Below are 15,130 nucleotides of genomic sequence, written 5' to 3'. Positions count from 1 at the left end.
AGAAGATAGAGAGCTTAGAGAGAAGAAAGTTATTGTGTAGCAAGATTGAGTAGTGAAGAAAGAATTTTGAACAATTGTTGTCTATTTTGGCTTTGAGATCAATAAAATATTGAAGTTATGGTGTTTTATTGCAATACTTGTGGCTATCTTCATGGTTGTTTATCTTCTTGAATCATTCTCAGTCGAAGTAGTATTGAAGTTTAAGTTTGAAGGACTAAGTGTGGTGCCTGATCTTTGGTGAGATTCATGTTCCAAACCACTAGCTTCTTACTGATTGTAAGGACGCCTTGTGTGGTCAACTGGAGATATTGAAATTGCTTAAACATTCAATCATTGTTGAAATATTGATATGTATCTTTGTGATAGTATCTATATCCTTGATGATTTGATAATCACTGAATCACCTTAGAAGATCGCATCAATTCCAGTAGAGTTGTAATTTCTTGGCAACTGAAATTGGTAGAATCTTACCAAGTCTAGCCTACATTGAGTCATTCTTAGGATTAGATTAGAATTCATCTCTTGAAACCCTTGTCTTTTGCTATTTTTTGAGAATCTGTTAGTATTAGGAAAATCCTGTTCCTGCAGTCAAAAGAGAGTGACACGGACAAGCTTTCTCAGAAAGTGCATAAGACCCCTTGAAGAAACAGCATTTACAACAACCACTGGTGCTTATCCACACGTAGAGATCCTACAACGAAGAACCTTGAAGTCACCCTGATTGATCCTTTTCGCGATATCTTCAGCATTCAGAGGCTTTAATCAAGAGAGGATAAGGTACCATTTGGGTATTTTATTCTGTGTTTGGCTATGTACAAAAAACACGTCAACACATTGGCGTCAAGCAAGGGTGGTCTCTCTTCACAACATTCTTTGGTCTTTACATTGATGATCTTGAGGATTTCCTTCGGAAACACACTCATGCGATTGATGGGTGTTTATTGCATCATGTCTTGATTATTGCACTTCTCTTTGTTGATAGATGTTTTCCTTTCACTCCCCCAAGGGCTTGCAAAGACAAATTTATGTTTTTGCAAACTTTTGTGAGCTTAAGTTGTTGATAGTGAATCTTGATGAAACTAAGGTTATAGTCAATAAAATAAGATCAAATAAGCATACACAATTTAATCCAGAAGTTTTTGTTCTATAATCTATGGACTGTGGAAAGTTGATACCATCTAAGGTTATGGTCTTCAATACCAAATATGCTCTTTCAAGGTTCCATATCTCCTTCAAAAGGAAGCAAATCATGACATCCTATATCTACTTGGATATTCAATTTATAAGAACTTCCTTCAATCTAAGGTTTGCATTTCGCTCTCATACCTTTGCAAGGGTTACACTTCTCTAACCCAGAGAGACAATGTTTTCAGATACACATCCAAGACATCCATTCTAAGAGGTGCTCCTTCAATACACCCATTAGACGCACATTTCTCTATAAAATTGAGGTTTGGGGTCCTAACTCGGGGATTGTTTGCTAGGTTGGAATTGAGAGAGTCCAAATTCATATGTTGTACCATATGATTAAATGTAAGTAGACAATCACTCAATGCATTGTCCAAGCCAAGTTTAGTGCCCACCACCTACAACTCAAGTGTCTTTTCAAGTTCACTTTCCACATTCATAGACTTAAAACCTTGGGTGATTCTGCTTCTAGGTATATGAGATACCCCTAGTTAGCACTATGTTCATCAAAGAGGATTACCTCTTTTGGTCCCACTAGACATTGACATTACTAGTATACTAAAAACCACTTCACTCTTTCAATCTATCAACATCTCTGTCAATTGGATCCCTACTTTCCACTATTTCTTACATGCCACTCACCTTCTTCCCCCTAAAGCAGTGATCATTTGACCTATCAAAGATGACATCTACCAATAATATATCTAGTTCATTTGGATCTCTCTTCATCTTCTCAATCTAAGCTTGCATTCTATGTCAATCAGTTCTTGCAAATAATGAATGGTATCATTATTCAACGTAACTACCTTCAATATCATTGATCCCATAGATAAATGATGCCCCTCAAGTGCTTGATAATATGCTCACACTAGCTTTGTGATTGAGATAAATCATCACATTCAACACAAGGTCAAGATGTGCCAATTTTGCCTCCTCCGTGAAGCAAACATGGAGTACTTTATTTCATATGCCCTGTATATATGAGATATAGGGAAGATAACATTGCTTGTACGGAGAAACTAGTGGCTCCCTACATATAATTTTGTTTGGTACCTAGCTCAGCAATGTTTGCCTCTTTGCTTAAGGGAGAACAATACCTTCAAGCGTAAGGCATTACAAGGGAGCCCTAGGGCCACTAGATTGATCACCTCAATTTTTCAACTTGTTGCTGGTATTGGACACAATAGATGCCCTCAAGACTCCACAAGTTTTCACACAATTGATAACAGATCAATAAGAAAATGTGCTTCAACATGCACTACCTCTACACATGCTTGGATCACAAAATCCCACCTCTCATTTAAGGCACCACCCAAGGCACTACGTCACTTTTGTGTCTCAATCCCAATGGAGGCCTCTTATTCAAGCACACACATCACTAGTTTTGTTACCTCCAATAGATTCTTAGATGGTAGAGGATCTTCAGACATAAATGTTAAGAGAGCTTCTACAAAGTTTAGGGTCAACACTATTCATGCCTACCTAGGGTCATCTAGCCAAGAACCTTTCCCAAGAAAATTTTACAGCAGACATCATTAAATCTTGAATCATACTTCACTGTTACTAACTAGTCTGTTAGCTCTTCTTTTCATGATACAAATTAGACCTAGTTCGCCCATTTTGACATCCTTGGTTCTATTTTCTTTGGTGAAGAGACCTTTCTCTTGGGTCTCTGGACTATTTTAGTCTTTATGGTAGTTTCATAGGTTCTTTCCCTTCTAATGAGACTTGGCTTTGCCCACTCTAGGTTGACCCTTCATTTTTCATTTTTTGCTTTATTTAGTTTGTAGCTTCTTTGGAGGCTCTTTTTAGCTCCCCTTGCTAACATCTCTAGCAGTAATTTCAAGTCTCATTGACCTATTTTGGTCACTTACAGACATTAAAATAATATCTCTTTCCTTTCTTTGAGGCCATCATCCCTCTTCAAATTGCATGGACTCTTCCCCACCTCCACTTCTATCTACTAGCTGGCTCAAATGTAGCATGTAGTGGCATATGAGTGTTGTATAAGTATTTAATTTCCAGAACTACTAGTAGTAGATATTTAAAAGAGATCAATTGGAATGGAATATACCTTTTGTAGGAGAGCATTCACTTCTACGAAGTTATTTCTTTGGACACCAATGTATAATCAATAGCTCATGTAACCCACTTTAATCCTTATTCTTCCACCCAGACTAGTGATCCCCAGATTTAAAACACAAGCTCCATTAAATTTCAGTTTGAGAAAACAAGAAATGAAATGGGACTAGCCCATTCTAGGAATCATGGAGAAAGTGGATTGATGTACTAGAACATGAGTAAACGTCTCCTTTGAATAGCCAACTCCTCAGTGCATGCGAGAAGAAAGACTTCGTCTTTTGCATTAGCTATTGTGGCTGCAAGAATATTGGAAGTGGTTTTCTTATAAACATTCTAATGGAAGATTAGGTGCCACCAAAAAATCTTCTATCCCTCTCCAGCCAAATGAACCAAATAAGGTAGCTTGGAATGATGAAGTGGAGTTTTACAATTGTGGAGCCTGTATTGTTAATGCCGCTTTAACTACTGTGCTAATGCAATAAAAAGCAAATGATGCGGGAAAGCTAACACTTTTGGTGAGATAAGCCAATTCATTCAAAGTGAAAACTTAGGCAAAGAAAAGGGTTGATTTTGCAATCAATCATCTTCCCTATACATAAATCCTAGCAAACAATACGGATCCGAATGTTAAATTGATTTGCAATTAGGCTTCTTCCTCCAGAAAAATGTTCAGGACTAGGGCTCGTTCAATATTGTCATAAATATCTATCAACTGAGAAAGTACTGTTACATTTCCATCTTAGCCAAATATTTTCCAGATTATTAGTCATTAAAGTATGCTACTGGCTGCAGAGTACCTATAAAGAATCGAAATCTCAAATCGAGAAGCTAAATTTTAATATGCTGAAATAGAAATCTCAAATCAGGAAGCTAAATTTTAATAATCTCAAATAGAAATCTCAAATCGACAATTGCATTCCTCTTAGGTTCCAATGAAAAAATTAATAAGAAAAATTAAATTGTGCATTTTTTATTGCTAAGTAAAATAGATATTTTATCGTAGTATTTGGTGCCTGAACCAAAAATATTTACAAAGGGAAGATACTTACAGAATCTATACAGAATACCTTGATACCAATAAAACAGAATAGGAAGCAGAAACAAACATTCATGTGATGAATCTAGCTTAAAATGTTCAAACTAATTTTTACTGTGTTTTACACGGTTTTCACGATTCATTAAAAAATAATGTATTGCTTCTCATATTAACTTGAGTTGAAAGCCATGCTCCTGCTCTTTAACAAATTTGAAAACTACAACATTCATTACAATTTACACCCACAACATAATATGAGCCCCCTGATACCCCATCTATTGTCTAAATTGGGAAATCTACTGGTAGTGTAGGGAAAGAAACTTTTTTGTAAATATAGAATAAAAACCACATTTTTAATGTCTGAATTGGGATATCTAATGCTTGGGAATAGTAAAGTCAGATTTCACAATGAACTTCACATTTTTGGAAACCTGGAAATTAACTATTTTCAGCTTCTCATTAAGCATATAAATAAATTATACCTGGTACTATGATACTACCATTAAATTATTTATGAAAAGGGGAAAAAGAGCTTTACCTCCTCATCACGCTCCCCCATAAGCTCCAAAGCAGATGTGTGTCGACGTCTTAATGCTTCTAGTTCTGCTCTTAACCCAGGCAAAGCAGCTACCTCTATTCGTAGTTTTTCACACTGAATGGACCACAACATCACTCCTTAGATCTTTCCACATTGAGCAAAGAAAATCAAGCATAATCACAAATGAAATCTTCTTAAAATTCAAACTTCCTCCATGAGTCATATGCAACACAGAAGATAAACTAACCTCATTAGTCATTTTAACTAACTCTTCAGCTAACGAATCGCGTATTGATTCCAAAGAGGCCTGTGATCATACAAATACAGGAAACAATATCAAGGAGCCATTCAGCAGATTAGAATTTCAACCAAAAAATTCAATATCTTTTTGAAAGCCCTATAAATTTGTGTTAAAATGGGGAAAGCAGTAAAAACCATCAAACCAGTTACTAACCCAAAAAAGGATAACAATGTAAGACCACAGGTCGATTACATAAGGATAACCCCAGACTGATCACACCACAAAAGAACCTATAGCTGGCATCACTTGGTGAACCTGTCCTTCATAAAGTATAGAGGAACCAAAACAAAAAAAGAAAACCTCTTTTATCAGGGGTTATTCAAAGAAAAAGCTTGCATATCTTGCTTACAGTATATACCAATCTTTCATCCAGCTCAATATTTTCGTCCAATGGTCAGCCTGTGATTTCTACGATTTCTACCTTATAAGCAATCTGCTCCTCTGTGTCTATCAGTGATTGCAATTAAATTGTTTTCTTCTTTTCTGATTAGTATTTAATTATTTGAGCCTTCTTCGAATAATTTGATTTCTTTCTTACAGCTATTTCATATCTTTAAGAATATTTTCTTCAACATGCAAGGATTCTCCCATTTTCTTTGAAGCTTTCATCATTTTGTGTCCTCCGAGCTAATTTAACTAATTTTTTCTCCCTTTCACTGTCTAAATCCCTCTCTATCTGCATTCACATATATTTTAGCAATTCTCTATTTCCTGACAATCTGCACCAAAAGCCATATTCTTAAATTCTAATTGTCTATGAGCTACAGCACCAAAATCTCTCATGGAAAGATTTTGCTTAAACTTAGTCTAATTAATCGGGCTAAAAGTTGTTACCTCCAATTTTGCACTAGTCCTTTTTCAAAATTCTAGCTAAGGTAATAACTCAGTTCAATCAGTTTGTGTTCAGCTTTGCCATGTTAATTGTTACAGACTTTCAAAATTTTCCAACTCTCAAAGTCCTTTTTGTTTTCTCAGATTTCTAAAGCCTTTGTAAAACCTTGTCAGCATTTTTGAAGTTTTTCGAACCTTCAAAAACCCAACCGGAGGCTCAAAAGATTTAATCAGCACTTTTAGTGATTCTCAAAACTTCTAAATTGTCAATGGGTACATAACCCTTCCAAAGTCTGTTTGATTTTTATTCAAGCTCTCAAAATTTCCAAAAGCCCGAGCAGTGAAGAGACTTTGATGATTTTATAAAAGAATTGTCGTTTTGGCGATTTCTATAACCATGAAACCTTCGACAAATTTTCAAGAATCTTCAAATTTCCAATATAAGGAGAAACATGGAAAAGATACAAGCTAAGTCACAAGGTTCGAATTCAAATTCGAATTCGACAGCCATGAAATTCGGATGAAATTCGACAAGGGAAAAATTCAAAAAAAAATTCGGATAAAATTCGCCTTCTATAATTTTGTTTATTTTTAAATATATGTATACTTCTAATAAATTATCAAAATAGCGACCCTTGTTGGAGAAAATCTGAGGGCAACCCAGCAGTTGTAGACACCCATGACCCAATAGATACAAAGCATATACAAAGAATACCCACGACCAGCTGAGTTGTGTTTAGAGGCAGATAGCAGTGCTTTATAGAGGAAATTCGATTAAATTCAATTTTTTTTACATAAGTTTGAAATCCGATTAAATTCGAACCTCATCCATGAAAATCACCGTATCCTGTGACTTAGGATACAAGTATCAACAATTTTGAAACTTTCCAAAATATGAAGAAACAAAGCAAATTTTGAGCATTTGGGAACAAAAGTTGGTGATTTCAAAAGTTTTCTTCTAACTTTTTAAAAAGCCAACATAAGTAAAAGTTTCTCCAAATTGCCGATAAGATTTGAATGATTAAGGCTCATTAAGCAAACAATATCAAAAAATGTTAGCAATCTCAAAAAATTTCTTGACTTTCTAAAATGCTGAGATGGTTCAGAACTTCATTGAAATACCAATGGAATTTTAAAATGTGATCAAGCCCCAATGGCTCCTTATGACTTCTAAAACAAGAAACGTCAGTGTTTTTGAAAGTTCCCAAAATTTCTAAAACATTGACAAGGCTTCAAAGATGTTTTAAGAAATTAGCAAGGGAAAAATGCAAAATAATATAAGGCGCTCTAGGGCTCACTAGTAATCACAATATACTCATACATATATGGAGCTCCTATGAACTTATGCTTGGCTGAATCAATGCCATCACTAGGCTCAACAAGCAAAGGCATCCCTCACCTGTTTCCAATTCACATCCTAAGGTAGAACCAGCTATACTCACCGAAATCTTTATAGCATTCCACATGTTCCATGAAATCTACTCAAAATTGTTGCTTTACAATTGAATACAAACCATTCTCCCAGCTCATTTACAAATAATTGTTAGAAACCCTAGCTCGAATTTTTTGTTTATTATCCAATGTCCCAAGATGAACTTTACTTGCCAAGGTTATGAACATACCGCAAATTTAGACAATCTCTATCTTGAGTGGGGAACAACAAACTAGGGCATATAAAAATGGAATATTTTTAGAATAGAATCCAATAAAATCCCAGGACTTCAATCGTTGAGACTACATTCTCTAGCAGTCTAGTTCATGCCACAAGTGTTCCAACCTCCATTCAATGCACAGATTTGGTGCTGGCATGCGTGACACATTATAAATCTGATATCAAAGAAGTGAAAATGGTGAATGATCAATTGGTGGCAAAAGTTGGATGTCCTTCTATTAGCATTAATTTCAAACTCCCTCAAAGAGATGACTATAGTGACATGAACATGGATAATGCCAATCGATTCTTCCATTAAAAGAATAAAACCGTTACCTCAAGTTTCGGGAACGAGAAAAAGAGGGAGCCAACTTTTAGGGGACATTAGGGGACAGCTATTAACAAAATAGGAAAAAAATTTAAAAATATGGAAATTTTCAAATATTCATATGATAGCATTGATAAAGCAATCATCATATACATCATAGAACCTCAACACATAATATTGCAGTTCAATTGATATTTTCATTTCATAGAAAGCCACAAACAAATGAAATTTTAACAAAATTTTATTGCATTCATTTAAAAAAACACATGACATATTATATAAAAATTACATCAAAATGCCAAATATATAGAAAATTAGAAATCTTAATAAAGTTTCAGCTAGAAAATGACAAATATATAGAATATTAGATATATTAATATGCAGCTGTCCCTAATCAGCCTCCCCTAACACTGCATCAAAATTGGATATCGAGTCACTTGGCTTCTGTTCACAATTTGCATATTGACACAAATGAGGTTTTTTTTCATTTTGAATCTTTTATTGTTGTTTATAGGTTGAGATTTTTTGCAAAGGTGGGAACCCTTGTGGACACCCCCACCCCTTCAGTTTTTATTATTTTTTTTATTTTTCTCAAAAGGCAACTTAAAGTTGCATGTGTCATAGGGGACAAGTACTGTCCCTGGGAAAGTCAAGGGACATTTTCGAGGCATTCCAGCATCCCTCGGATGTTTTCGACCTTGGACAGCCCAATTTTGGTCAAGTACCCATCCACAAGTAACATAGAAAAAAACTTATTTGAGCATTGAGCAACATAGTGAGATATTGGCAAAAACTTCCAAAGAAAGGCAAATCACAATTGCCTAGAAATACTGTCTTGAATAGAATTATGGGGAATGAAGAAACAAGTACAATTTTACTATTGAATATGTCACTTTATCATTGCAATATGCTATGGACAACAAGAAGTTAATTGGGTCAACTAATTTTTATGTCAGATTTTAGTATGAACACAACAATTTTTCACTCAAACAAGAGTCGTTATAGAGCCTTGCAAAATATTATACCGGAGGAAGTTTGGTTTGATAACAAACTTTAAGTAACATCTTTTCATATTTTTGGTTCAGTTGCATACATTTTAGTTCATAAGAAAAAGAACATAAGCTAGATTCCAAAAGTATCAGATATTTATTTGTTGGTTACAGTGAACAATCCAAGGCCTATTGATATTTTTACTAACAAAGTCAATGTTAGTTTGGATTTTAATGTAGAAGAGATGGCCATATTTTTCCAATATTCAAAAAGAGGTCCACAAAGTTTCTGAATCTAGTATCATGGTACTTTTCAAAGATGAATATTCCAATTCATCAGGTTTTTCTATGTGTCAACCTTTGGCAGTTCTTCTCCACTTGCCTACCAAGAAAACAAGACTGAAAGTGTTTCCACTTCAGGTTTGGCTCAAGTTGAGGACTTGGCTTCATAAAACTTGCATAAGGATGAACTTTTCAGATAGTTGAAAGACCTAAGAGAAAAGGAAAAATGGTTACTGATTCAACTATCGAGCCCATCCATTTTGCTCTATATTTTTATTTTTTTCAAGTTTCTGAAACACAAGTTTTCTAAGGCACAAGGAAAACCACAACAAGAACCTACCATGAAGGTTGAGTATGATGCATTGATAAAAACACATATACTTGGGAGTTGGTAGAACTACCTCCAAGTAGAGAGCTTATTGGGTGCCAATGGGCCTATAAAGTAAAATGCAAAATTGATGTTTCTTTGGACAAGTACAAGCCATGTCTTACTCTTAAGGGATATTTGCAATGAGGGGGTAGACAATGAAGAGAATTTTGCTACTACTACTAAGATGGTCACATTTTAGTTGCTTCTCTCCATAGCTGCTCAATTTGGCAAGAAGGTGTCAAATGGATATCAAAGTTCCTTTTTGAACAATGACTTGGATTACGAGGATAAAATGGTGCAGCCTAAGGGTTTTAGAATTCTACCTGTGAAGATCTAGTTTGCAGGTTAACTAAGTACTTGTATGGGCTTAAGCAAGCTCCTCAAACCTGGTATCTCAAAATTGATAGACATCTAAAAGATGTATGGTCATAGCTTTTGACTGAAAAATATACACAACTAAAACCAAAAGCTATCATATGTCTGCTTCATGGACTATGGAAATCTCATGCAACAATCTAAAAGCTTCTAGATTCAAGAGTCTTTTTATTCCAAATCTCTATGTCAAAAGTGATGATAATAATATTGTGATTGTTATTGTATATGTTGATGGCCTTGCCATCATAGCCAACACTGATACTACTATTCAATGAGTAAAATCAGGTTTATGTGCGCTTTTGACATGTATGATTTAAGCCTCCTACACTATTGACTATGAGTTGAGTTTTCGCAATTTGATTATAGCTTCTTCATGGTTTAAATCAAATATGCCATGAAACTTTTGGAACATTTAGGGATGGTGGATTGTAAATCATCCTCTACACTCACAGAGGTCGAGCTGAAGTTGTTGGCCTCCAATGACTCATCCCTGGACAATGAATCACTCTACAGACTATTGCTGGGCAACTTGATATATCTTACAACCACTAGAGTGGAACTTTGCTTCATTGTTAGCTATCACAATCAATTTTGGTCAAAACCGAAACTTTCTAATCAGATGGCCGCAAAGCAAGTTTTGTAGTATGTCAAAGGTACTCTTGACATTGACATAGTTTATCAAAGAACAACAATTCTTGGTTTGATTGGATATACAAACTTTGAATAAGCAGAATTTATTGATATTTGGCGGTCTACAACCAAGGACATTTCCTTAGGATCAGCAGTAATTTCATGGCGAAGTGAGCTTCAACAAACCATCGCTTTGTCCTCTATCGAAGTGAATAAAAGCAATTGTGAAGAAATCAGTTACATAGAAACTTGATAGACTTTAAGCTTCGTCACCATACTCCTCCATTTTCTATGAAAACCAGGGAGGATTGAAGTTGGTAAAGATTTCAATTTATCATGTTCAGACCAAACACATCAAGATTCATCATCGCTATATTTGGCAACTGGTGGATTTTGAAGACATTTCTCCTCATTTCTGCACTCCTCTGGCCTGCTGATTTAATAACTAAGACACTTGGTCCTAGTTGCCTTCTCAAATTTTGAGACAAGCTTGGTGTTGTTTCTAGTATAGTCATAAGGTTGTTGTACTTGTTGCTGCTCTTTAATGAGCCTGTTGTACTGACAGTAATATGGTAGTTGTAATAGTAAATTTATCTATTCTATATAATGTTGTGTTCTCTCATTGAGACATGCCTTTTTCTCTCATCTAATTTCTTTGCTTATATTGAAAATAGTGTCCCACTACACAACAAGCAACCAGGGTTTTTGTCCTCACACACTAGATGTGGAGGACCTGTTGTTCTTCTGCCTAGAGAGTCAGCTGCCCATCATCCACAAGCTAGAAGATCCTATGATATGTATATTTGCAGCTTCCACTCTATTATTGAAGTATTAAAATAATATTGTAATATTGATATAATGGTCATCTTAGTCATTTAGTTAGTATTTAAAAACTTCTGTTTGTATTTCGTCTTTAGATAGTTCTAGGAAGTTTCCTTTCTATCTTTCGTGTTTCTATTCTCGATTGTTTCCATTATGGAAAGATTGTCTTGTAATCTTCTATATAAGGAGTATTCCTCTCCTTAATTAATTACAACATCGAATTATCATTTCATGAAGAACCATTCGCCATGGATTTTTGGAGAGTTTCCAAAAGATATTATGGAAAGGATAAATCTCGTGCTGGTGATGTGCAAGCACAACTTGAATGCCTGGAAAGGCACCGAATGAATACATTAAGTGCAGGTAATTGTATAAAGAAACAAAACATTATTGAGAACCTCCACTGAAATGTAATGTCCTCTTTTTAACCTGCAAACACTATACTGGATAGTAATTGAAATTTTGAAAGGATTGGAGCTTGACTTGATCTTTGTCAGCAGTTAGAATTAGTATGTCTGTCAGTTGGAGTAAGGAGACTAGGTCTTCGGATTAAAGGAGTTGACTCAACCAATTTATTAGTAGCTGTTTAAATAATGGGGTTGCTGCTATTGTGTTATTCCCATGACTCAATGTAGTTGCAGTGCCCATCAATGAATGAGATAGAACTGGTTAGTTAACTGCAAGAAATTGTCGAAAAATCTGTTCAGTCAGTTTTAGTTAGATACCACCAATAAAAAAATTACCTTCCATTCATTTTGAATCACTAGATTTAGAGGATTGTATAGGTAACAATAGAGAGAGGAAAGGCATCATCGATCCTTACAACATAAACAAACTTGCTTCTGTTTCAGAACTTGGACACTGCTACAGAAGCAGACCCTCTTAGACACTCAGTATTGCAGGGCTGCAACGAGGTTATTGTGGACACTCAACAGTACCAGACACAGCAAGGAATAAGCAAATAGATGGGTGACTCTAAGTAGTTAAATTATTATATTGGTTTCTGAGTTCTTTCAGGATTTACCCTTTGTGTGTAATCAGTTTAGAATATTTCATGAAAACTCTGATGAAATAGATAAGCATAAATCTCCATCAATGAATAGAATGGCAAATTACAGCCTACCTCAAGTTGTTATAGAATGACTTAAATGGAACAAAAGTGTTCAAACTCGAAAATAGCTCGAAAGGGGCATCTGTTGAAAAATAAAAGAAAAACTGCAAAGACAGCTCTACATTGCACAGGAAACCAGCTTAATTCGATAAAGATATTCAAACCGTAGGTTTTAATTTTTTTAAAGATTTTTTTAACAATTCCAATATAATATTAACAAACAAGAAAACAAATAACATTACCTCTCACATTAGTCTATATTTAGACAACTCAATTGGCCGTTCAATGTTTCTCTGTGCCTATGATATTTTCTCTCTTTTTTAGGAAGAGACTTTCCTGGTTAACCTATTTTTAGGTTGACATCACTCTATTGTTCCCTGAACTAAAGTAATATAAGATGCATCTCTTATTAAAAACAAAGAACATTTAATGCACCAACAAGTAACAAAAGAGCAACTGGCAGTTGACTTTGAGCAGAGCATGATCATCAAATGGGGAAAAAATATAAGAGCTATATAAAACCAACAGGAGAGGCCTCACATTCTATAGTCATTATTTTTTGATAAAGATAAATGACCATATTCCTTTAGATTGTAGGAAACCATCAAGCAAATCTTCACGCACACCCCTAGAGCATGTTACTGGACATAGCCATTTCAACCACAAAACAAGTGCACATTTTCACAAGAATACCTTCTAGCTGTAACAAATATTATATCTCATGGCAAACATATTTGAATTCTTGTGACTCTAAACTCTAAAGAAAACAATACATACTGATGTTCTCACCGCATTTTACTTTCCATCTATACTCATTCCCAATTGAACCAAAGGGCTTCGTTAAAACAAGCAAATAAAAAAATATTATTAAGGGAAATGAAATAATACCAAACGAGTCATGTAGGAAGCTAACTCCCCATCCTTTTGACGTAGAGTAGCTTCTAAATGTTCAATTGTGGCTGGCGCAAAGCTTTTTCCAAAATAAGCTGATGGTCCAAGTTCACCAGTGCTTCTCCTGTCAATGGGGGCCTGTTCTGAGGAAGAATCCAATGAAGCCTGTAAGTAGAAGCTTTCTTCCATGCTACTTGCACTCCCAGCACTTGAGAATCGCCTTAGATTATTGCTTGCTCCTTTCATTACATAAAGAAAGGGCAGTACATAAGAACTCAACTCTGGATTTTAAATGTCAAGAAACTGATTCACTTGACTCAATTAAAATAATTACCATGATCTAAATAAGAGTTTGTGTATTTAGAGGTATCATTCTTTTCTAAGCTTGGCCATGCCTCACTACGAGCTGTCTTTTCAAGATCTAATCTAGTAGTCCTCTCCCGTTCTAGTTCCTGTGGAATGATTGTACTAAGAATATTAATTTAAAATTAAAGACATTTTTTCCTGCAATACCAAGCTACTAGCATAAACCATTATATTTAAAAGAGCTACAATTTCGTTTGCTCAGAAATATGTATTAACTGTATAATTTATTTTCATTTATCCAGTACAGCAGAAAAATCAAGCACATACTGAATCAAACATATTCTTACAAAAGCTACTAAGCAATAAAGAAGAAAGTAATGAACAAAAAATGAAATCAAGACATTCTAAATACATGATCCACTTGCAAATTTTGCCATACTTAAATTCTTGTCACACTGACCTACTTTTGGTCACATGTGGACATTATTATACTTACAATCTTATCATACATAGGCTACTAAGGAATAAAGAATGTAATGAACAAAAACAAAATTAAAATTTTCAACACAAGATCTGCCCGCTTGCAAATTTTGCCACAGTTGAATTCTTGTCACAAATTTGAAACTTAATTTGTGACAAAATGCAGTTGACCTTAATACTATGATTAGATTCATCATATACCCTGCTCATGCTACACAAATCATCCTTCATTTGTATTTTCATTTTTTATAAATGAGCATTCAGCACCTACTTTCCCTTGTCATATCGATTTGTTACATCCAGTATCCAATCATCCAGAAAAAGAAAGCAGACACACTGCTTCATAACATAAAATGTTATTACATAAGCTGCTAGTAGGCAAAACAGAAATAATTTGAAAAAAAAAAACGAAAACAAAACATTCAAAAAACATGATCCACTTGCAACTTTCAAGTTTCACCACACGTATTCTTGTCATAAATTAATGATTGAGCAAATGGAGTTGACCTTAATTCTATTATAATATTCATCATATATCTCATAGCATTGATTATATACCCTGCTCATATGACCACAAACCATCCTTCACATTTCCAATCAAGACAAAATATCAATCAGTACCACCTGCTCAAGTAGTTGTCGCCGTGCCATTTCTTCCACCATATCACGCTTATGCTGATTCCTCAGTTCTCTTATTTCCTCTTCAAGTTGCTTAGCACGACCTTCCTGACTGGCTGCTGTTTCTAGTGCAGCAAGATATTCTTGACGATTTTCAGATGCCCTTTGTCTTTCCTTTTCTAACGAACGACTGATTTGTGCTTGTTCAGCCCTCAGACATGAAACCTGCATTTGGTTATGAAGAAACTAGATATGAATGCTAAGCTTTAGGAGTCAATCTTCTCATCAAAGTAATCATCCT

The 15,130-nt window shown here is 34.9% G+C and overlaps 1 protein-coding gene across 2 annotated transcripts in view; it reads right to left on the bottom strand.

Annotated features, from left to right (window-relative positions):
- LOC131064197 (golgin candidate 5) overlaps positions 1–15,130 on the bottom strand; it is a 98,761-nt gene that overhangs the window by 15,754 nt on the left and 67,877 nt on the right. For both annotated transcript variants that reach the window (XM_057998249.2, XM_057998250.2), the window contains exons 14-18: positions 14,836–15,054; positions 13,760–13,877; positions 13,423–13,664; positions 5,092–5,151; positions 4,845–4,958 (exon numbers count right to left, since the gene is read on the bottom strand). In XM_057998249.2, the coding sequence (XP_057854232.2) occupies positions 4,845–4,958; positions 5,092–5,151; positions 13,423–13,664; positions 13,760–13,877; positions 14,836–15,054 (753 nt within the window). The remainder of the gene's footprint in view (positions 1–4,844; positions 4,959–5,091; positions 5,152–13,422; positions 13,665–13,759; positions 13,878–14,835; positions 15,055–15,130) is intronic.

Source organism: Cryptomeria japonica, chromosome 6, assembly GCF_030272615.1.
Source record: "Cryptomeria japonica chromosome 6, Sugi_1.0, whole genome shotgun sequence".
Lineage (NCBI taxonomy): Eukaryota > Viridiplantae > Streptophyta > Pinopsida > Cupressales > Cupressaceae > Cryptomeria > Cryptomeria japonica.
The sequence above is the reverse complement of the archived record's forward strand: the minus strand, read 5'-3'. Positions and strand labels throughout refer to the sequence as shown.